The 24516-nt window shown below is 50.3% G+C and overlaps 1 protein-coding gene across 2 annotated transcripts in view; it reads left to right on the top strand.

Annotated features, from left to right (window-relative positions):
• Window positions 1-9040: 9040 nt before the first annotated feature.
• CRMP1 (collapsin response mediator protein 1) overlaps window positions 9041-24516 on the top strand; it is a 71564-nt gene continuing 56088 nt past the window's right edge. The window contains exon 1 of one of the 2 annotated variants that reach the window (XM_082728448.1): window positions 9041-9485. In XM_082728448.1, coding sequence (XP_082584574.1) covers window positions 9105-9485 — 381 coding nt within the window. In that variant the 5' untranslated portion in view covers window positions 9041-9104. Of the gene's footprint in view, window positions 9486-13511; window positions 13755-24516 lie in introns of those variants that run through there. The other variant, XM_082728449.1, reaches the window with a different exon arrangement.

Here is a 24516-nt window from a genome sequence, read left to right as displayed (position 1 = left end):
AACAAAACAGACCAAATACTTATTCTGTGGGGTCGGTTCATATCAATCAAAGGGTCAGTGCTTTGATAAATGCTCAGTAAGTGCCAGTTTTGAGCTGGCTTTATGTGGACTTCACCCTCAAGGCTGGGGCCAGCTGTCTGGGGCCATATCTGGGCCCTGCCTGCTCCTCCAGCAGCCCCAGAGGCCATGCTCATCCTGGGCCCTTGATCACCCACCGCTGGTCATTCTGCCCACTTGCCTTCCTTCATTGCATCCGTCTTTCCGGATTCCCCGAGGGAACTCTCTGACCCACTCTGGGAACATTGAGGCACCCCCGGGGGAGCAGTCCATCCCACTGCCCACACGAGATCCATAGAGGCCAGGTGTAGACCCTGGCAGAGCCCGGCCTCTTTACCTTTACTCTTTGAGTGAAATGGAAATGTGACCAGAAAAAGAACTTTGCAAACTCTTAAGCTCTCCATAAATATAAGGATTTGACTTTCATATGCTCAAGAGAGGAGAGAGACCACCTGGTATAGGAGAAAGAGATGAGGGCTTCAACCAGAATCACTGGACTGGAGTCCAGCTTCTGCAACTTCTTAGCTCCAAGACCATGAGAAAGTCAATTCTGCTCCCCAGTTTACTTACCTGTCCAGTGGGATAATAAAATTCCTGCCTCAGCACCTGCTGTGAGCATTAACAGATAGAGGAAATGGGAAAGCACCTTGCAGATTTCAGTGTTGTGCATATGCTTGATTGATACTCTTAATTCAGTGCGTATCTATTATGCACCTACGGTGTGCCATTATGAACAAGGTGGCCTGTCTTATGACAACTTGGAAAAAGGTCCCCAGGCTAAGAAAGAAAAGAATTGCTTGTCAGATGGTTGTACTGTGCATTCATAGATTATGATTAGCAACAGCCAGGGGGTTGGCATGGCAACGTTTCCCCACAAACTGCTAGGCAGTGTTCTTAAAATAGGTTCACCAGAGGTGTGGCCACAGTGGAGACACGCAGCGGCAGTGTGGTCTGATGGCTCTGCAGTCCAATGTAGGCTGCACAGCTACCTGTATGCTCAGAGTGTCCATGACACTCCCCTTCCCAAGCAGACCAGCGGCATAGTAATTAGATCAGGAAGCAACCATTGTGGGAACTGAAGACTTACTTTGGTGTAAATGCTGTTGGCTTTCCCCCATCTCACAAGTTAGTGAGGAAACTGCAGCCCTGAGGGGTTAAGTGTCATACCCATGGTCACGGTCACTTGATTGCTGATGTGACTGACTCTGGTTCTGACATCTTTATGGAGGATTCTCCAACCACGCTATGATGTACACTTTTCGGATTTGGAATTCTAGATGTGGGTCTGATGCAATTCTTTTCCGAATGGGTTACAATCCATATGGCATCACTTAGCAACATGTATTTGGTCAAGGAATTCTTTCCTTTTGTGTAGAATCCATGCCCATGTTTCTCTCTGGGGAACCGTTGAATCCTAAGATGTCAGGAAAGCTCCCCTACTTCTTGGTCAGACTGAGATGATTGTGGTTTAAGTCCCTCCCTCCACAGTCTTCCCTAACCTAGTTTCCCAGTGTGAAAATCAAGTAGCAGAGCCAATCAAAAGTTGATGAGCTGGTTTGCAAGGAGATTATCGCGTGAGTTAGTAACCCCTCATTGCAGAGGATGAGGAAGGCAAATCCTTTAAAAGATGATTTCCTTTTCTCTATTTGTTTTACTCAGCAATTTACTGGGTAAATTTTATAAACTCGAGAAGGGCTTTTTTTCTTTCTTTCTCTTTTAACCTTCAGGCTGGTGAGCTGCTTTTGAGAGATTCACAACTCTTGTTTAATTCCAGGGTGAAATTCCAGGACTGGAATGTGAAACTTTTTGAATGCTGTCAACTTCTGAGAATAGGGCGCTAGACATTTGTGACATATTTTAGGTATTCAACCTTTCTTTCTCTATGTGGACAGTCCCTTGCAGTAGAATGGGCTCTGGGCTGGGAGAAGGGAGGGTGGGAAAGGGTTGGCTGTAGCGTGGGATCTGCCACTGCCCCCACGCCAGGCTGCTTGTAGGCTATAACGATTGCACTAGGTAGTGAGAATTTTTTATCACTGCATGTTGGACTCACCTGCAGAGCTCTTTAAAACTAAATGCACAGGCCCCTCTCTGGGTCATGAAATCAGCCTGTCTTGGGTGGGGTCCAGGCAGGGATCTTTAAAAAGGCCCCTAGTGATTCTAATGGGTTGCCGGGGGAAAAGTATCAGACCATCCCTTTCAGTTCTCCCATTGCCCCCATATTAATTAAATTCCGAGATGCTCCTGGAGATGTCTTCTGTGTTAGATTTATATTTACTTTTGCTCCTCACTAGGAAAGAAATGTGTACTCAGAGTTGATAGGAAGAAACTTCTCATCTCTGAGGTATTTTTGACCATGAGTTGGCTTTGTAACTTCACCTTCAGAGGCCCTTTTAAGCAGTTAATGATTCTTTGAAAATGAGATGCGTGGCACTGTAGTATTCAGCTGCACTGAGGCAGTATCTAAAGTTGAGCTCAGAGTGGCTGATGGCAGCACGCTTACAGGGAAGCTCAGGTAACACACTTAGGTCATGCCCTAGGCACTGAAAATGAACCTCGTGTGTATAGTTGCTTGCATCCTAAAATCTTGCAGAAGTAGATATTCCTAATTCTCTACTATATATAGATTTATCAGTTGTGTAAGCAAATAGAAGCTTATTTCTATTCAGCATTTGTGCCCATGGCCAACTGTGTTCCTACTTGGCTTTGAAATAAATTCTTTGGGAATTCTTGATGCCTTAAGGGGGTGGAAAAGAAAGACTCCTGGGATTTGGTCATGTATTTAGTCCTCTTCCCTGTTTTAGAATAATTTCTAGAAAAAGATAGTACGTGTTTTGGACCAGAACCTGTTTTTTAAGAAGTCAGTAGGCTTAGGATGGAAGGATTGCATTTTCTTTATCCCATTTGATCTTCCCTAAATCCTACTTTGGTTTCAACTAGTATAGCTCCCATCCAAATCTGATTTCGGCATCCACAGCACAAATGTGTTACACAGAGTCACGGAAAGACTAACAGGAGGGTTGATTCGATCAAAGTGGGGTTTGTTCCAACACCATATATATTTTTTTGTCTTTGAAGAGTATCACCAGGCTATGTCCAAAGGTGGATTGAGGATGCCTTTATATGATGGTAGAACAAAGGAAGAGAATGACAAATGAATGGGATTATTAAAAATGCCTGACAACTTGATATCAACTCTGTATCAATGTTTTCTTGTTTAAGGTAAACTAATATAACACAGTGTTTGTGAATATGACATCAAAAGTGATGGGGAGGTCAAATATGTATGCAGTGATGTCAGAACTCTTAACTTAGACTTTTCACTGGGGAGAAGACAGATTTGTCTCTAATAGAGATCAAAGAATGAGTTATGGGCCAGGTGCACTGGGCTTGGACGGTCACACTGCCGCCCACTGGTTGTGCAAGCTTGGACGGTGTACTTACCTCTCTAAATCCCTATGTCTCCCATGGAAATGACACAGATGGGATAGCACGTGTCTTCTAAAGCATCTGCGTGTGTTAGTGCTCTGTCGATGCTAGGCATCTTTCCTCACCTCTTTGAAAATTCCTAGATGGATTTCAGGGTGATGGCTGGGCTTGCGCCATCAGTCTGAGTTGGGTGACTCGTTGGTCTCCCAAAGTTCACGTTTGCACAACCAACTTTTGATGTTGAAGTAGAGAAAGGATCTGGATGTCATTGGCAAAGATGATGAATAAGGTTTGTGAAATCATGTCCGCAGAATGCCCCTGGTCCCCTCAGTCTTTCGGGTTGACTCCTGGGAGGGTATCATGGGAAAGCCATGAAGCACAGATGATACTTTGGAAATTACGTATTTTCCCAGTGGGTCCCAGATGTATAATACTTGTACATTTTGCTATTGCTTGAACATTAAAGGAATTTTATATTATACATGGCCATTAATAAACACAAGGGCCAGAATTTTGACAGAGTTCTGCCCCTCCCCTCAGTTAGAAGCATGGGTTCGCATAGGAGTGATCTGGCAAGAGGAGCGGAGCCCCCTTCCTTTTGGATGCTTTTCAGCAGGACCTTCCCTTGGGTCCTTGGTCAGTGGCTCTCCCCCAGCTCCTGCTTTCAGTGAATAAGCAGAGTTCTCAGTTCCTGGAGATGCTTGTCTGGTCCTGATCAGTTGTGAATCAGGCTTAAAACTCCCTTCTGGGTTTTCAAGATTTGTAACAATTGCTCAATCTTGTGTAAACTAGGCTGACATTTTCTCTTGTTACCAAGATGTATTTTTCTATGTTTGTTAAATGTATAATTCGTGTAATTTTGTACATTAAAATGTATGCTTTTTCACAATTAAAGTTTTTTTTCCTTTTCAATGTCTAATTTACTGATGGTCCATTACAGAGACTTTGACACCATATGAAAAGGCAATGAATCCAAGAGTCTTGGTTTTTGGTGGGGAATAGTGACCTTCTCAGAAGTCAGGTCTATTTTGCACAAATAATGAAATAACTTCCTTTATATCAATATATTAGTTTACTGTCATTGCTGTAACAAGTTACCACTAAGTTTGGGGCTCAAAACAACACACATTTATCATCTTACAGCTCTGGAAATTAGAAATCTGCATTGGGTCTCATGGGGCTAAAATTAAGGTCTCAGCAGGATGGTGTTCTTTTGGGAAACTCTGGGGAGAATTTGTTTCCCTGGCCTTTCCAGATCTTAGATGCTGCCTGTGTTCTTTGGCGTATGCTCTCTTCCTCCATCTTGAAAGCCAACAGTGCAGCATCTTCAAATATCTCTCTGACTATGATGCCTGCTTCTGTTGTCACATCTTCTCTGATTCTGATTTTCCTTCCTCCCTCTTTTATTTATAAGGATGCTTGTGATTACTTTAGGCCAAACTCAATAATCTGGATAATCTTCCCTTCTCAAGATCCCAAAATTTGCCATGTCTGCAAATTTCCTTTTGCCATGTAAGGTGACATATACACAGGTCTTAGGGACTAGGAGATGGGCATCTTTGGCAGGGGCTATTATTCTGCCTACCACATTCCCCTGTGCACTGCCTTGGAAGCTGCAGAGAAAAGCAGACATTTCAGAATCAAATGAAGCTGAACTGTTCCTCTGCCACTTGCTGGCCACATAACTACAGGCATCGTAGTTAACTTCTCAGTCTTATTTCTTAGACACAAAACAACTGCAATAATCCATTACCCACCTTGCAGATTCACACACAACAAGAAACTACACTTCCCTTCCCCTCATCTTTTGGAAAGCATTATTTTTACAACTGATACTTTAAAAACATCTTTTTGTTTGTTTGTTTGTCCAACAAGGGCCCTGCCAGAGAGCATGCATTAGAACTGAGTGGCCTCTTCTGTTCTCTCCCTGCTGCCATGTGACCTGGACCTCTCTCTTCTCTGCCATCACCCCGGAAGGCTTCGTGGCCTGACAGGACGGGCTCCTGGCTTGTCCTTCACCAGATGTCATGGTTCAATTCACTTGTGAGCACTCCTTCTCTGGAGGGCTGAGAGCAGTCAGAGGAGAGGATGGGGGAAGGTCACAGCCATCCTCTGGCCCACATGTAGTTGGCTCAGATTTCCTGGACTTTCATCTGCTGGCCTTGGTCAAATCCTTCTCCCTTGGTCTCCCAGCAGGCTGGCAGGTACATTTCCTAACTTAAGCACCAGCTTTGTTTCCGGCTTCCTTTTCTTTGCTACACCTGGGTTACTGTCCTTGAAAGAGGGGACATTGTAGGAAGCACTCAGATAAGCCTGTGCTGAACCCCAGGGTGATCATCTCCTGGCCGATAACTGGGGCTGTGAGTTTGAAGTACGTACCCCACAACACTGTAGCCCTCACCACAATATGGAGATGCTGCCTGCTATATAGAGCTGCTGAGAGAGCCGGTGGCATATCAAGTGACAGGTAAAGCAGATTTGTAGTGTGTAGAGATGAATAGTCTGTGCGAAGTCCTTTACATACATTTGCTAGGCACTCCATAAAAGTCAGACCCTCCTCTCTTGTCTTCAGGGCAGAGGAGTCCAGAGGAGTCTTGAGGAGTAACATAAAGTCTCTGACATACAGTGAGTATCCAAATGTATATTAGATGAAGGCTGAATGATTAATTGCTCTAGGCTGCAGAAAGGACAGGATTCTAATCCCAAAATCCAGACTCTTCTGACTATCCCAGACCTCTCCTCTTCCAAAGGGATTCCTTCAGCCATACTTCTTGAGAAGGGTAAAGAGTACCCATTAAGACGCAGACTCTGAGACCAGACCTCTGTGTTTAAATCCTAAGCAGTATCACATACCAGCTGTGTCCCTAGGCAAGTCACTTAACTCTCTGAACCTTAGTTTTCTCATCTGTAAAATGAGGCTAAAATGGTACTGATGTCAAAGGTTGTTATGATGCTTAAAAGAGTTAATATATGTACAGTGCCCACAATGGTCCTTGAGGTGTAGTCAATTCTCCATAAATGGGAGCTATACTTTTCCTTTCTTGTTTCTGCACAAAGGCAACTCCTTTTTTCCTTCTTCCTTGCACTACTCCCTTCTGGTCTTGACAACTGCCTAGCCCTTTCTCACAGCAGAAAGGGTTTTCTTGGGAAGCAGTGAGATCCCTATCACCAATGGTATTTAAGCAAAGCAAGGCAGACGAGCTCCTAACAATGTGGAGAGCAGATTCAGGCATGGAGGATTGACTTCGAAAGATTCTTGGATTCCCTGCTATTTCTATGGATTTAGTTGCTGCGAATATTTGTGAGGCTTTAGAAGTTTAGGTGAGCTTCAATATGAAATTTCCTGGCTTGGGATATCCTGGGAATAGTATTTCCCCGGACAGAAAGAAGTTTTCATTGAAAACACTTGGAATGAAGCCTAGAGTCCTCCAGACCTCAAGTGGATTATTTGTGACAGAAATCTATGCAGGGTGCTCAGGGACAAAGGAGGAGGCCAGGATGGGGGATGGGATGGATTGAAGAGGAAAGTGGGGAAGGGTTCTTATGTTCTTTATGGCCAGTACTCTCACCCCTACTATAATATATGCTTTTTGCAGGAAGGAGCTTTATAAAGATTCATTGCAGTGTTCCCAGCACAAGAAAGGGACCTGCTAAATTCCAAGCCTGGCTAAGCAACAATAATGTATGAGGCACTAGGCACCTTCACTGTTCCTCTCTTGTTTCCTCATCTGCCCAGTGGGCAGTTTCTTCCAGCGTTGAAGGATAGTAAATACAGCAAGGAGTCAGCTACCATGAAGCCAGTATCCCTGGTGTCATCAGCACATAGGTTCCAGCAGTCACAAGAAGGAGAATGTGAATCTGGCTCTCCGTCTGGGCCCCCAGAACTGGTGAGATCCGGTGCTGAAGAGACAGCTCCCAGAAGAGGGAAGGCTGAGGGTGCCAGGCCAGGCACTCAGACTCCCTTCTGTGGTCCCCATCCTGTCCCAGATGCTGCCTATCTGGGCTCGCAGGTAGAGAGGGTCAGCAGCTGGTGATTCTATCCGTCCAGAAAGACCAGTTGAGATCGCCATATCCTGGGAGACTCTCAGGTCACTCTACCTGATAATAATCATGGAGAAATGAGGGGTGGTATCTAGGGGAGGCAAACGGAGCCTGGCCTTGAAGAAGGATTAAGGGGATCCCTACAAGAATGGCCCCCAGACCCACATGTCTTCCACCTGGCCCAAGCCAGAGGATGCCTGGAACCCTCAGCTGCAAGCTCCTGGCACGTTTAGTGTAGGCTGTACCAGGGGTCGTGGGAGGTGACTCTAGAATGGGGAATATTTGTCTGGATGACTGACAGGTGTGTGTGTGTGTGTGTGTGTGTGGTGTTATGTGTTCATCTTTCTCTCTGTGTGTCTTTCTCTGGAGTGTTCCTGTTTAATTTTCAGACTTTCCTTATTTCTGGTGTGGATCGCTGTGTGGGTGTCCTGACTGGGTTTACCAGTGCACCTGTGTCGAGTCACCTTGTGAGTTTGCCTTTGGTATGAGTGTGTGACAATCTCCTTGTTGTGTGGGTGTTGTAGGAGTGGGCATTGTGTATGTGTGTGAGCCATTTGTTGGCATACAGGAGTGTATTTCTCTTGTCTGCCCCAGTGCATGTGGTTGTGGCATGCCCCTCTTGTTTTGCCCTATCATCTTTCCTAGCACTTAGCAGGGCCTAGAGCATTATGCCAGTGTTTGTTTCCTCCCTCCTTAGAATGTCATTTCCCTGAGGCCGAGACCAGATGTGTTTTGTTCACAGCGCCATCCTCAGCTCCCACAACGTGCTCGGCACCAGCAGGCACTCAATATAACACTGCAGAGTGAATGAACACTGTGTCCAATGTGTGAATGCTTCTCCGGTTGTGCGACCCATTTCTGTGTAATGCTGGGTTGGTGGGGTTGGGTGACTATGAGAATTTCTGGGGTGGGTGTGTGTAATTTGCTCGTAATATGTACCAGCTTGTACGTGTGTGCAAAAGTGTCTAAGATGTGACTGAATGAGCCTGTGTGTGACTGGGAGGCCTGAGTGTAATCAACTCCCATGTGTGTATGTGTGTGCTTGTGTGTGTGTGAGCGTGCCAGCATGTTTGTGCATGTCTCACGTGTTTTATGGTGTAATTGTCTGGTGTGCTGGTAAGAACCGTGTGTGCCTGGGGAGTGTGTGCGTGTGCTCCCGCGTGTGTAGAGTGTGTGTGTGTGTGTGTGTGTGTACTCCAGGCTCTCACCTCTTCGCTCTCCTCGCGTCCTGCGCTCGGTCTGGGGACGGGGAGTGGGGGTGTGGTGAGGGCACTGCGGCTCGGCTGCCCGCCCTCGGCGCTGCGGCTCCGGCACGTCACCGTCCCTCCCCGCCTCCGCCGTGTCCCCGCCCCCCGGTCCTTTGTAGCCGGCCGCAGTTCTCGCTACAGCCTCCAAGAGTCTCCGCCCCGGCCCCGCCCCTTCCCCGCCCCGCCGCGCGCCCCGCCCCGCCCCTCCTCTCCCCGGGCCGCAGTCGCGCCTGGGCCGCCGCGGGCCCGCACCGAGCGCGGAGCGCGGCGCACGGCGGTGGCCAGGGCCGCGGGCGGGCGGGAGCGCGGGTGGGCGGCCGGCCTTGGACCGGCATGGCGGACCGGCGGCGCGCGTGGAACACCGAGGACGACCTGCCCGTGTACCTGGCGCGGCCGGGCAGCGCGGCGCAGACGCCGCGCCAGAAGTACGGCGGCATGTTCGCCGCGGTGGAGGGCGCCTACGAGAACAAGACCATCGACTTCGACGCGTACAGCGTGGGCCGCCGCGGCTCGGCTCGCACGCCTCGCAGTGCTGGCCGGCCGGACGCCGTCGGCCTGCCAGGGCCGGGTGGTAGCGAGGACACGGCCAGCGACGTGAGTGAGCTCTCGGGCTCCGCGGTCAGCTCGCCGGGCGAGCGCGATGAGCGACCACCCGCGCTTCGCATCCGTTGCCCCGCACCCCGTGACCTGCCACTCGGCCGGGACAATGGCCAGGTACCCTCGGGGCGCGCGGGGACCGGACGGGGGGGCGGGGCCCTCGGGACAGCTGGGCGTGGAGCCGCCTGAGCGGAGTGCCGCGGATGCTGCCACCGGGCTTGAGAGGGCCACGGAAGGCCCCTCCCCCACTCCGTCACACCGGAGGGTCGGAGAGGTGGTACGATTTGGTAGTGAGACTCCAAAGGGTCCTTCGAAATCCAGCTCCCTGCTCTTTTTCTGCAGGAAGAGAGAGCAAGGCTCTGAGAAGGAAAGTAAGTTGGCTACAGCCGCCACATGGACCCTTAAAAAGCGAGTGGACCTCTGGGGTGAAGTTAACCCAAGGATCCCCATTCCCTGCCTTAGGAAAAGAAGGGGAGCTCCTTTCGCATTCGTCCATTCATTTATTCACTCACTCATTAGTGATTATAGAGCATCTACTGTGTTCCAGGCTCTGGAAAAGGTTCAGTGAAATGCCTGTGGTCACACAGGTTAATGCTGAAAGGAACCCTTCCTGTGTGCCCCCTCTGTGCTTTCTGGGGGAAAGATTTGGTTAACGATTTAGATGGGTCGGGCAGATAGAACTAGAAACTGTTATCCCCAAGCACCGACATCTTCAGGGGATGCTCCTGAGTCCCACAGCACGACGCCAGTCTGCTCTCTTCACAGAGCAAGTTGGAGGCAGAGCAGAGATTTGAACCCCGGTCTCTGGCTTCCTAGACTTGGAGGTTTTTACCCTCCTAAAGTGAAGGAGCATTAGGGAGAGGGAATGCCAGGCCGTGGGCCCTATGGCTTTTCTCCCTTAAGCTAGAGGTCGCCATGGAACTGGAGGAAGATGGATGGGTAGACAGCACAGCTTTGGGACGTATGTGTGAGGGTCAGGGCCAGATGCCAGGACAACGAAAGTTGGAACACGGGAGGTCCAGCGAGCTGTCACCTTAGCCCAGAACTCAAAATCTGAGCACTGCTGAGGTCCCAGACCTCCGGTAAGTGCTGGAGTCCCAGCTCAGCACGCTGGCCCCACCCCAGGCCAGGGTGGGTGACAGATACATTGTGAGAATTAAATCAGTTAATGCTGGTGGGCAGTGAGCATTCAATAAATGTTCGTTGTTGAATTTTACTATCATTTTTTATTAACCCTTCTCCCCCCTTAAATACTGTGAGAGGCATGAAGTGAGCGGGAGGAAGCAGAGCTCAATCCAGACAGAAATCTGGGAGGGCTTCCTGGAGGAGTGGGGGCTGGGGCAGCCTACCGCTGCTATAAGCGGTACCGGGTCTCCTGCTGCTTTGGTTCTCTCGCTCTCCGCGTTCTGTCCACCTTGCTCGGGAACTCTCCGTGGTCCTGAACTAGGTGCTTTGAAAAGGGGAGGTCTATAGTTATGGGGTGGGGGAGAAGGGCGGGCGACATCGAGTCATCTCCTTTTCTCTACCCCTTCTTATTCTCTCCTGACCACCTTCTTTCCTGGTGGTCAACCTTGCTTGGGATCCAGGCTTCTGAGCCCGAGCGGGAGGCTTCAGGGTTGCGGATCCAGAAGTCAGAGTCGGTACCGGGAAACCTTGGTTTCCAGCAAGGCACTTATTCCTCTTAAACCTCAGCTTCTCCACCTGTGAAATGGGGATGGCATATTTCTCCCAGGCACCCACAGGCGTGGTGGAGTATTAGGGAGGCGAGAGCGCTTTGTGCACGTCCGGAAGCTGTCTGAAAGTGAGTCCCTGACGGAGCTACGACCAGTGTCACCAGCGCCAGCATCGCTCCCAGGCTCTGTCTGGGGCAGCTCCGCAGCCGCGCCTAGGCATTTAGGGATGGTGGTCGCTTCACCTCTTCGACTCCTCTCTCTCTGCTCTTCTGGCCCACTCTTCCTTTTCTCCATGGCTTCTCGGGGACTGGACAAAAGGCGGCGCCTCCGGCGTGCCTAGGGCTCCAGAACTCCTCTAGGTTTGGGACTGCGGAACCGAGGGGCTCACGGTCTCCCTCAGGGGAAACGTTTTATTTTCTGGGGACCAAACGGCCACGGGGCTCGGGTTCTGGGGCGGGCTTCGAGGCTCCAGTGCTTTGCAGAGGTTGCCGGGGCCCCAGGTTCTCCCCCCGCCCAGAAAGCTCTCTCCTGGGGAGGAAGGAGGAGTTTCTGCGGCGCAGGCGCAGCGTTTGCTGAGGCCGGGGCCCAGCGACTGCGGCGCTTTGTACCCGGGAAGTCGGCTTGGGAGCAGCGATCTGTTTAGCCAATCGCGAACTGGTGCCCCTCCCCCAGATGCCACGTGGTCTTGTCCCGGGCTTTGGAGATTCCCTGTCCAGACTGACCCTGGGGACGTCCTGACGCGTGGAACCGACTTACCAAAGCTGAGGAAGGGAATGTAGGCGTTATGGGAACAGAGACCTGCAAATTCTGGGTTCTGCAAATTCTGGGTTGATTTAAATTGTTAAATCAACAAGGATTTAAGACCCAGATCAGAGTCCAGAGGACAGACTGGAAGAATGAGTGTAGGAGAATGAGTTCTAGATAAGGTGGGCAGGAACCTGGCTTCCAGAAACTGTTCCGCTGTAGCTAATATACTTTGCACCTGAGATACTATTTTATTTCTGTAAGCCCAAACTTTCCACCTGTATAATGGGAAAATGATGGTCTAGTGTTCCTGGAATACTAAGTTGCTTCTCTTCTGTGAATTTACAACCCCACATCTATCCCAAGGCCAAGGCATCTCTAGCCTCCTGTCCTGGTGTGGGTGACTGGTCTCTAGGTGGCTGTGGAGGGAAGGGCTTCAGGCCTCAGCTTGCTTGGTGGGGTGTTTTACCACCCCTAGCACATCCTCCCTCTGGGTGACAACTTGAAAGTAAAGAAAATGGGTCTTTTAAAAGATACTGCAGGTTTGTATTTTGCAGGCAGAAAGTGAATGGCAGAGAAGGTTAACATTTTATTCTGTCTGGAGATTTGGGGTACCTGTCTGGGATTGTGGGGGCTTGCTAGGAATACCCCTTCCCTCTTCTTTCTGTTCAAGAAGTTTATCAAGCTATGCCCTGGCTTCCTGCCCACCTCTCACTGTGGTACACTATACGCTGGGAAGCAGGACATCCTATTCTCCTCTTGTCCCCCCAGGCTCTCCTGGGGTCTGTGGGGACGTTAGTACCAGCGGTCTGGCCCTCCAAACAATCACTGGTAGGCAAGCCTGTGGGGGTGACCTGGTGGCCCGAGGTCCAGGCTGTGTGATGAGAAGCTGCTGCAGGGGGTAGGGAAGGTCAGCCGTTAATTAGGTTAGGGCCTTGTCTCTGTCATTCGGGCTGCACTCCGTTGGCCTCGCAGTAAGGCTCCTGCTGAGCCCTCGGGGAGGCTGATTCAATGATGGGAGTGGGGAGGGTGGCAGGAGAGGCTTTGTGGAGAGGCCGTTAAAGATGAGTCTGGGAGATGGGTAACCTTTTGTCTGGGGTTAGATATTAAGGAAGAGGGTACAGCTTGAATAAAGGCCTGGAGTCCCTGGGGATGGAAAAGAGCTTGATCTATTCAGGGAGAGTGCACAGCGGATGGACCAACAGGAACGGAGGCTGCAGCAGGAGAGGCAGAAGAGGGCGGGGGCAGTCGTTGGGCCGGCTCCGGAGGGCCCCCTGAACGCTCCCGCAGCTCGGGCGGATCCTCAGCGCCAGCCCCACGCTCCCCGCCTTGCGCAGCAGTTCTGTCGTGGCCCGCAAATGCGGGGCCGCACACCTGTGGCGCTGCGGCGGGCTTTGCCGGCGCTGCCCGAGGCCGTCTCCGGCATTTAAAACACCCTGAAAACCAGACCTTCCCAATCGCGAGAGCGAGGCCGGGGCTCAGCCTAGGGCGTGCGCGCAGGGCGGGGGTCGGCGGGGCTGGGCCGTTCGGGGGGCGGGGGGACGGGGGGCGGAGTGGGGGGGGGATCGGAAGGGAAGAGCTTCCTGGTTCGAGCCGAGAGGGGCGAATCGGGCTCAGCTCCGCGCCGCCGGGAGGAGCTGTCTGTCTGTAGCCCCCTCCTCCCGCCCTCGCCTCTCCCTCCTCCTCCCGCCCTCCTCACCGAGCCGGGCGGCGCTGGCAGCCGGAGCGGCGGCGGCGGCGGCGGCGGGCGGGCGGAGCAGCCAGGGCAGCGGGCGCGTGGGCTGCCGCGGGCGCTGAGCCTCCATCCCTCTCTTCTGCCCTCCCGGGCCTTTGTCACCGCGCCCGCGGGGAGCGGGACCGGTTGAGAGCCGGGCCGAGCGAAAGACAGCCCCACAGGTCCGCCGGCCGGGCCGAGGGCGCCAGCGGGGCCATGTCGTACCAGGGCAAGAAGAGCATTCCGCACATCACGGTAAGCCGGGCCCCCCGGCCCCGCCTGCCGTTTTTTGTGGGGTGGGGGTGGTCGCCGCCAGGGTCGGGATCCGCGGGGGGAAGGCAGGGGCGGCCCCCGAGGCTTCCTGCGTGGCGGCGGGTGGGGCGGGGCTGATCTCAGCACTGCAGCCCCCTCCCCCCCAGCCTCTGGGGACAATGGTGGTGGTGGTAGGGGGAGCCCCGCATGGCTAGGCGGGGCTGGAGCCTCGGGTCCCTCTCCCCGCGGGCCTGCCGTCCTCCAGCCCCCACCCCACGGGAAGTGCGGGAGGGTGGCGTGGACAAGGAGGATGCGGAGCTGAACAAAAGAGGGAGGGGCGCGGGGGGCCGAACCCCTCCCTCCAGCCCTGGAGCCTGGATGGGGCGGAGAGCGCCGAGCGTCCTGCGCCTGGCCTCAGCACCGTCCAGCTCTTGCATCTCGCCGCCGAGTTCCTTCCCTGCCCGAGGAAAGAAAAATACCGTCCTCCGCCTCCCATTCCCCGCCCATACTGATGGAGTGGAAGCCTGGACCTAGAGACAGCGCCATGATGGAGAGCCCCTCCCATTCCTCACCGCAGCTAAAAATAAACCTAAAGGGCAGGCACTGGCAGCTGTGGCCCCAGAAGGGTTAACACTGAGGGGTAGTAGAGTAGTGGGGGTTGAGCTGTCCCCTGTCCCTGGGTGTGACCGGAAACAAAGGATCCCTGCTTTGTCTCGGGTGGGGAGCTGAGGGCTGAGGGCGCAGCTTCAGGGAGACCTGTCCTCCACCCCATTCCCTCCGTGACACCCCAGTCGAGCCAAACCAATCCTGAAGGCTGTGGCTCACAGGCGTTGGGGAAACCTATGGGCCTTTGGTAGCAGCTGCTGGAGTAGCCAGGTGCTGGGAGGTGGCATTCTGGGTATGATAGAATCCTCCAGCATACCTGAGGTTTGAGGACAGGAAACACAGCATAGTCGTTTATCCAGAATCCTGGTTCTGGAAGCCCCAGGGCACCTACCGGAGGTGGGCAGCTTTGGGTAGGGGGTGGGAGCTGACATTTCTCATTTACTGCCCAGTCTATCACAGATACTATTTTGAGTCTTTTCAATAAATCCTTTGAAGGAGGCATTGTCTACCTAAACACCCCAGAGGCTAGAGCACTGTCTGGGGCACAAGTGAGAGGCAGGTTGGGACAGAGCCCCCATCCTCCCACCCCTGCATCTCCTCTCCAACTGTGGGCTGAGTCTTCCTCGGAAAACCCCTCCTGGGCCCAGCTTCAGGTCTTGCCAGCAGACCTTTGGTGACTTCCTGTCTAGAGTGTGTCCCCTGAGGGTAGTGACCATCTCTCATCCACCCATTATCCCTGCCTTCTGAGATATGAAAGTGTGGGTGGCCAGTCCTATAAAACTCTGGTGGCCTAGAAGTCATGGGAAGAGGTGTGGTTGCCCCAGGCAAGGCAGTGCTGGGAGGAAAAGGGGGGTTTGTTTGAGCAGGTCCCTCTCTTGAACCCTCAGGGGCACCAGGGCAAGTGATGGGAGTCGGGGGTGAGGCAGTGACTGCTGAGTCTGGAGCCTTGGGGCCCATTGTGGTTGTGGTCCGTGGCAGGTCTGTCCCCCTCTCAGGACCCAGTTTCCAAGAAGGTAGTTTTGCCCAGTGGTCTTCGAGGCAGGTGTGTAAGAATGGCGCTCCAGACTTGAACAGCTGCCCTGTCCTCCTGCTGTGACCCTCCCAAGTGGAGATGGCTGCCCAGGCTTTTGTATCAGACAGATCCGGGAGCTCAGCCTCACTCTGCCACCTCTCAGCCTCTGCGCTCTGATATCCCACGGGGGCCCACACTGGCTGCTTCCCAGGACCAAGGCGCATCCAAGAGGACTCTGGCAAAGCACTTAGTGAGTGTCAGGCATGAATAAGGGCAGTAGAACTGCTGGCTGATGCTCTGCTTTCATCTTCGTGTGAAGCCAGTAGTCAACCTGTGTGTCAAAGAGAACCAGATGGCATGGTTCTAGCAGCTTCGATAGCATGGGTGCATGGGGAGGAGATGCTGAAAAGTATATTTAGTTCCTGGGAAGGAGGCTCTTGAGGAGCCTTTATTTGTCTTTCATTTGGTCCACATAAGCCCACTTCAGCCAGAAAGACTTGTGGCTTAAAGAACAGCAAACCAGAGAGGAAGGACTTGGATGGCGCTCCTGTGTAGGACCCTCACCTTCCCAAGGATCTTTTGCTGATAAATGTACACGTTGTGACAGAAACCAGAATGCCATTAAATGAATGGCAGGGCTCTGTGGCTTTCCAAATGCGGCATCCTTAGTTTGCACAGTAGTACTCATCTGGTAAATTAATAAGCTCTGCACTGGGCTGGGCATTGTGCTGGGTGCTAGGGAAAGGAGGCATGAGATGGGTTTGCCCGTGCCTTCCCAGAGTCTGGCAAAGACCCACCATTCCACTTGAAATTGCATCCGAGCGTGGGGGGTCTGCTAAGGGGACACACAGCAGGCTGGCAGAAACCGCAGCAGGGACACCCACCCTAGTCCTGGGAGGAGTACAGGGAGGACGGGGGCTTGTACATGAGTGGAGGGAGGCCCAGAGGCAACTGAGTGTGGTGTGTGGATGAAAATGAAGGAAAGTCAGCTCTGTACAAACCTCTGCTTCCCAGTGTGGCCGCTCTATGCAGGGAGGACAAATCCTGGATGTTTTTGGTAGCCGTGGTGTATGTGGCTCATAGAGGGACCTGGGGGTTGAAAAGGACAAAGATACAGCTCTTAGCTCAGTCCCAGGATCCCATCTGCTCACTGTTCGGTCCCTCTGTGCCCCCTGTTGAGCCTGAGCCTTGTCATCTAACAATCATCGGGATAAGGTCCCAGATTAGCCGGAACATTCAGAGATGGGGTGAGGGTCCTTGAGCAGAAGAGGAGAAGGACATCCCAGACAGGGGATGGCTGAGTTAGGACAATGTTCTACCCGTGTTGATTGTGGTCGGGCATCCTTCCTTCTATTTCCACCTCAGCCTTTCCCTGAGATCAGAGAGTGCCCCACAGAGAGGAGGGAAAAAGCAGAAACACTTAGCTTCAGCCCCTAAGGATTGTTTAAAATATTTACAAAGCTCTCTTTCATGTGTGGCTTTTTAAAAAAAATTAATGGCACAGCCACAGATTAATTTAGCTGAAGCTGTTTCTGAAGCCCACTGCGGTGGTGAAGTGTTAGAACATCCTGGGCGTGGCTCTGAGCAAACAAAGGCACATGGCTTCCTGGCCCTGCAGAAGCTCTGGGCTCTCAACAGAGCCATGGAAGGGGGAGGTCTGCTCAGTCATTGGGGGTGGGGGAGGGGGACCAGAGTGCCCACTGCAAGGGTGAAGAATTATGATTATTAAAAGTAGGAACTCATGGGGACTGATCATTTGTGGGTTTGCAGGCTGTTACAGCATTCGGCATGACCTCCGTGATCTCTCACTGGGTTTTCAGAGCAGTCCTATAGGGCAATAGCGATAGCCTCCCTGTAACCCAAAGAGTTTCGGTGGCACGTAAAAACTCTTGCAGTGGCCTGTGCAGTAAGAAAGAAATATCCAGGTGCAAGCAGAGGGGCTAGAAGGGCTGGTCTGTTGCTATGAAAATCACTATCTGATCAAAATCTGTGTGTGTCTGCGTGCATGCGTACCATCAAACAGCGAAGATGGGAAGAAAGAGATCAGTAAGTGAAACTCACATCAGACTCAGTTAGTTACTCTGATGTGCAAATATGCGAAACACGTGAAACACTTCTCATCAGTTACTCTGATGTGCAAATATGAGAAACACTTCTTCCTGAGGATGCCACTCAGTTCAGACACTCAGTTTATTTACATGCCTCCCCTTTTTTTACACAAAGGATTTGAGATGTCCACAGGGATTTGTCATGCATACAGTGCAGTCTTGGACCACCAGGGCCGAGGATGGAGAAAGAGCTAGGAACAGACCTGCCCATGTTTCAGGCCACTGGAAGCGTGCAGCTGGACATCTGATCCCCATTCGGAGCTTCTATCATCCAGGGCAGAGACGCAAACACCCTCACTTATGTCAAATTCATGACCAGAGAAGGGGTCCCCCATATTTTAGGGGAAAAATTACTCTGTTTAGATTAAATTCTTGATAAGCATTTCAGAGAGGGTAGCAATGATCTTGTTAGGACTTCTTCTGTAACCCTAGCTGTGCCAACTTAGCCCCACGTGTCTGTTTCTCGTGATGAACTTGGCCACGACTGAATCCATGGTATTCACGTGATGTGACATATGTGAGTGTGCCTGGCACATTTCAGTGCCTGACAGATGATCGTTCCCTTCTCCAGACTCAGGCTCTCTCTTGGAAGAAATGAAAACTCAGAACGGCAGGTGAGCAGGCAAGTGTTCACCACCTCTCTGTTCTGTTCTTGGAACTGTGCGCTGTGATGGGCAGCTAAAAATACATATTTCATGATCCATGACCTTAACAAGCTTACTGCCTAAGTGGCAAAGTACACACAAAAGCGATTAAGGATGACAGAGCACAGGTGTTAGAGCGGCTTGGGGAGGGGAGGACTCAGTGTTGGTGAAAGCAATAGGAGGTGGCTTCCTGGGATGTGGGGGGCAGCACAAGCTAGATGTTGAGAAATTTGATTGGTGGAGACAAGGGAAGAGCGAGCAAGGCAGGTGGAACAGCCTGTACAAGACTTGCGCTGGAGAAGGAATATGGTCAGAAGAGAGTGAGGCTTTAGAGGCAGCTGGATCCGGGTGGGGAGTGAGGAACAAAAAATACGTGTGAAGGGCTGCAGGTATGGGGGGATTCTGTAACACTTTGGAGGTCAGGTAGCATGTACCCAATTGTGATGGAAATAGCATATAGGTTCCAAGTCTGGCTCAAATACGGGTGGGTTATTTGATCTCAGGCAAGTCACTTTCTTTTCCTGGGCTTCAGATTCCTTCCCTTCCCTTTTCTTCTTTCTTTCTTTCTTTCTCTTCCAGCCTCCCACCCTCTTTCCTTCCCTCCCTCCCTCTTTTCTTCCTTTTTTTTTTTAAGGTTTTATATATTTATTTGAGAGAGAGAGAGAGCACAGGGGGAGGAGCAGAGGGAGAGGGACAAACAGACTGGACAGATTGGGGAGCCTGACGCGGGATTGATCTCATGACCCTGAGATCATGACCTGAGCTGAAACTGAGAGTTGGATGCTTAACTGACTGAGTCACCCGGGCGCCCCTGGATTCCTTTTCTTGCCCCTGGATTAGAGTTGGAGTACATGATCCAGTTCCAAGTCTAGGACACTCTGACTTTATTCTGTGAGTAACAGGGAGCCACTGGACATTTGTGAACTGGGAAGCTGGTATGATAAAGGCAGCATGAAGGAGTGTGAGTTCTGAAACCAGACAATTTGGATTTGGAGTCTAACTGTTCCACCGACTCCCTATGTAATTTGGGCAAGTGTCTTATTCTGTCTATGCACCAATTTTCTCATTTGTGAAAGGGAGATAGTAATACTCCACAGGGTTTTTTCCTGAGAATTAAATGACTTGCTATGTGTCAGATGCCTAGACTAATGCCCATATGTGGTGTATCCTCTCTAGGTTAGTTGCTATTATTCATAATTTGGAAAGGTATATTAGTCAATCTTGTTCCATAGCAAACAACTGCCACATCTGGTTTTCGGAAACACACATTTAATTCTGGCTGATGCTCTGTGAGGGCCTTGGATTGGCTGTAGCTTTGCCACTGGATGCTGGTGAAAAATCATCTCACTTTGGGACTTGGGCTGAAGGAGCCAAAGTGGGAGAGAAGGAGACTGGAAGCAACCTGATATGCTTCTAAGAAATTGTGCTCAATTATGGGTCCTAGTCACAAACATGGGTCTAGTCAAAGAATGATCAGACCTAAGTCAATGGAGAGAAGTCTCATGATAAGCTTCCTTAAGGAGATATGAGGATTAAGGAGGGCAAGGATTGCATGGAGCATTGGGTGTTATATGCTAACAAGGAATCGTGAAACACTACATTAAAAACTAATGATGATGTACTGTATGGTGACTAACATAACACGGTAAGAATAAAAAAAAGAACATTTTAAAAAGAGAAAGAAAAGGAAAGTTGTGGCACATAAGGGATGCTAATAAACAGTTACTAGAGCTAATGATGAGAGGGTCAGGAAGTATAAAGGATGAGTTTGGAAGAAAAGGCCTGCACTGTTTCTTAGGTTGAATTAAGTTGGAAATGAACACTAAGCCGAGGGGTCTCAGTGGGCCATTGGAAATCCAGATTGGTGAAGGCGTACAGGGTGAGAGCCAAGGGCCAGATATGGAGATTAAGAACCCATTACAAGAAGCACTGGTAGAAGATAGGAAATGTGAGATAGTCTAGCTACCAGCGATTCTTAGCCCATGTGCTGTGAGCAGAGTGGTCTATTAAAAAAGTCGTCTGCAGATGTGCTGCTAAATTTTGATCAGCATGTAAAATTTATATTTTTGCAACCAAGTCTACAAATTGTTCTAGTAACATGTATCAGATGGAATCCTGGGCATTTACAACAAGCAGGGAGGTGTTGTTAAATGAGTCTAATTTTTTTTTTTTTTTGTGAACCAGAGGAAGCTCCTGGAAAGAAAGCCTCAAGAGGATTTTCCCTTGAGCCCATAAAGGACATAGTCAGGGCTGTGGACAGTGCCCTAGTGCTGAAGCTTAGGGACGTGAGCTACTCAAGATGCCTGAGACAGGCTGTTGTCACACCTAGTAGGGATGGCATGCTAATAATGAATGCTGTCTGACTTGTGTTGTGTAGGTCTTTAATTACTTTAAGAATGCTGCAATTTTTTTATGCTGTTGGAACATGTGTTCTGAACACAGGCTGAGATTTGTTGCCCTGGAAAGATGCAGTGATGGAATCCTAACTTTGCTCTGGGAAAAGGCCACTCTGAATTGGTGTTGGTGGTTTGGGAGAAGGAATGAGATCTAGGGGGTTTTGTAGAGACACTGGTGTAGAAAATAAAAGCAAGCAGAGAAAAGGAGGGAAGTGATGGTTGTGGACATATGGTGTTGCTGCTCCCCACTCCTTCCTTGGACCAGGGCCCCAGGCACCTGGAACATTCTCCCTGGCCAATCATTCTCCCTGACCACGAGAGCCATTCACCCTCATATAAGCTGTGTCCATTCTCCATGGAGGATCCTTCCCCCAGCGGCTGGGATGTGAGCACTCCTACTTCAGTAACTTTGGTTTGTCTACTCAGTTGAACACTGGAGGGCTGGAACAGCATCTCATTCTCTTTGGCATCTTTCAGGAGTGCTCTTGTGGGCTGGTGACTGACAGAGAAGCTTCATACTGTGCGGGTGGATGAATGAAACCCGGCTGCAGATGGTGTTGCTTTGCTGAGTATGGTTTCAGCCTCTTCTGCCTTTGACTTGTCTTAACAGAGAGCCTATCTGTGGATTTAGTATTTAGATGGTGAGCATCCAGAAGAAGATGAGGATGGCATGAAGGGTTTTGGGCGCTCAGAAAGGGCCTCCCAAGTGGTACTTTGGCAGTATGGAGGGGACAGAGCTGATATATTAATGGGCTTTGTTGCATTTCCCATTGAAAAGCAAGAGTTTATGATAAGGGCTTCTGTATAAGCCGGAGGGAGGATCATAGCACCCGTATCTCATGAGGGCTTGACTGAATAATGACCTCAGGTCAGTCCCATGGCTCAGTGAGTCTGATGCAGAATTGCAGAAAGGAAACAGGAAGCTGTTTTAAATTTTGTATCTGTCCCCAAATTATGCTGCCCTGTATTTTGTCCCATACTCATCGACCCTTAGAGCTGAAGTCTTAAAAATATCTCAGCCAGTATTTTATTTGTACAACATTAAAGTGAAAAAGAACCTTTTAAGTTATACAAAATTTTCAATGTTAAGAAGGCAGGAAGTAGTGTCTGTGGCTTCTCCCTCACCCCCTACCTCTCCTCTAGTGTAAGAATTCCAAATACCCTCTCCTTGCATATCTCTCATGACGGAGAGATCACCACTTTACTCAGCAGCCTGCTTATTCTTGAGCAGCTCCATTGTTGGAAAGCTCACTTGTGTGTGTGGACTGAGAGTCTGCCTCTTGCCCTACTTTTCCCCCGAGTTTTTACAGGTCTCCTTTTATTTTTCTGGAGGCTCCAGAAGGCAATTCCAGGGCATTTCTCCTTACCCAGGGCCCTCTCTTTTCCAAAATGTCCCGGTGCTCTATTCTTCATGGAGCACACTTTCTAGGTGCAATGTTAAGATTTTTCACTCCTTTTTTTCCTTTCATTTTCTTCTTTTCTCTTTTGCTATCCTTTATTTCTGGACACGCAGAACAAAATAGATTCAAATGAAAACTTTAATCACTGGGCACTTTTCAAACTTAAAAACTTAAGCTTAAAAACTTTTCAAGCTTAAAAACTTTCTAGAGTCACAGACACCTTTGAGAAGGTCGTAAGAGCAATGGAAGTTTTTTCCTGCTTCCTCAGTGCTTGGACATAGGACATTTGGCATAAAATACTAGACTACATAGACCAGCATAGACCATATTCATCATGTGACATGGACCAAGGTGCTTTAACACATTATCTTTAGGAATCCTGTGAGTTGGCACTTTGATTGGTTCCATTTACAGATGAGGAGACTGAAGCATGCAGAGGTTAGGGGTCTTGTCCCGGGTCGCCCAGCTAAGAAGCAGCATGGGAATAAGTTGTAGTCTCTGGTGTGAAGGATCTCCCAGTCTCATGGGAGAGATAGACAGATGACGATGAGCGTGGAAGATGAAGTGCCAGGAAGCAATGCTGACCATGAGGTGGTTGCCTGGAGCCATGGGAAGAGCAAGGGGTGACCGTGTATCCCTGGGGTTGGGACACTGTGGCCCACAGGGTGAGCTGGAAATCAGTGGGTAGAGCCAGACTGTCAGGAAGGCCATAGGAAGGCATGGGGGTATGAAGTCGCTGTTCAGGAGTCAGTGTGTGGTGAGTAGAGGAATGTGGGGGACACAAGGCTGGGGAAGGGGATGGGTCAGGCCAGAAATTACCCAGGAGGGCATCCTTTGTCTTGTACATGAGGACAAGCCAGCTGATGAAGGGTTTAAAGGAGACATGTGACATGATTGTCTTTGTGTTTCAGAAAGGTCACTGGCTGTCATGTGGCAGGGACAAGACAGGCAGCAGGGAGACAGGTGGTGAAGGCTGAACTGGGACAGGTGCCATGGGAGGTGTGTTTCAGCGGGTACATGCAAGGACATTCTGGACCAGATGCAACAAGATCTAGGAAAAACTTGGGTCTGAGGGAGAGTTTGGAGAGAGGTCAGAGATGGAACTGAGCATTTCAATGAGATACAACTCCTCATGTTGCAAAGGTTAAAACACACACACACACACACACACACAAAAAAAAAAAAAAAAAAAAAAAAAAAAAAAAACCAGGCACAGATTTAAGTGCCTGTCCACATGTTCATTCATTTGTCTTTTAAAAGAGCTCTCTGCATTATGGGTGGAAAATGGACCCAGGCAGAGGAGAACTTGCCTGGGGCACAGGCTTAGAAAGGGTAGGGACAGATCAGAGCTCAGGTGGTCTGCTTGGCACCCACAGACTTAACCATCCAGCCACTCTGCCTCTTTGTCAAATGAGATAATGGGTGTGGAAGCATCTGGCTCACAGACAGCACTGCCAGTGTTTATTAGGTGAATAGGTCTCTGCATTTAATATCTCTTCACTGGAGAGCTCTTAGCAACCTTCAGAGCCCTTATTCCCTTCTGGTCACCATGGCAGCAATCCTATCAGCATGGCGCTGGGATTGTGCTTGGTAAAGAGTTGAATGGGAATACATGGCCAGTTCTTGCTTGTCCCCATTTTGCAGAGGAAGGAACTAAAGCTCAGACCTGTTAGCCAGGTACAGTGAGGAGAACACAGGATCACCACCCTGGGGGCAATGAGGCTGTTGTTCTGTAGGAAACAGGTGGAACTAGGTTCAAATCTCGCAGCGCCCACTTCTGGCTGGGTGACCTTGAGAAATTATTTCACTTCCTTGAGCTTCCTCACTTGTAGCCATCATATCCACTTCTTTTTTATTTTATTTATTCACTTTTTTTTTTTTTTGAGAGAGAGAGAGAGAGAGAGCAGGGCGTGGGGCAGAGGGTGAGGGAGAGAGAGAATCCTAAGCAGGTTTGTGGGTCCTATTCTGGGCCTCCACCTCACGACCCTGAGATCATGTCCTGAGCCAAAATCAAGAGTCAAACATTCAACCAGCTGAGCCACTCAGGCACCCCCGTCATACCCACTTCTTCAGGTAATTTAATTAAAAGTGAAAACTCATATGGGGAGCCTGGGGTGGCTCAGTGGGTTAAGCCTCTGCCTTCGGCTCAGGTCGTGATCCCAGGGTCTTGGGATCAAGCCTCGCCTCGGGCTCTCTGCTGAGCAGGGAGCCTGCTTCCCCCTCTCTCTCTGCCTACTTGTGATCTCTGTCTGCCAAATAAATGAATAAAATCTTAAAAAAAAATGAAAACCTATAATGCAGAATTGATGCTTAGCACACGCTCAGGGATATGATTTCCTTAAAGGCAAGGGATTTATGTCCACATTGCTTTGTATGAGGTAAAAAGCAGAGACAAGACAGCACAGGAATGGTCCCGACATAGACACAGATGTAGCTGGCGCCATCCTCCTATAGGTAGCCCAAAGGCTCTGCCCGCTTCTGGGGTCAGGTGGGTTATTTTTAAAACCAGACATTCTGTCCATGAGGGAGTATTTCCTGACTGTCTGCCAGTCTCATGGGACCTGAGATCTCGCTGTTAAAACTGCAGTTGTCATGGAAA

Source organism: Mustela nivalis (genome assembly GCF_964662115.1).
Source record: "Mustela nivalis genome assembly, chromosome: 4".
In the NCBI taxonomy this organism is placed as follows: Eukaryota; Metazoa; Chordata; class Mammalia; order Carnivora; family Mustelidae; genus Mustela; species Mustela nivalis.
Note: the sequence above shows the minus strand (reverse complement) of the source record. Positions and strands in the feature narration are given on the sequence as shown.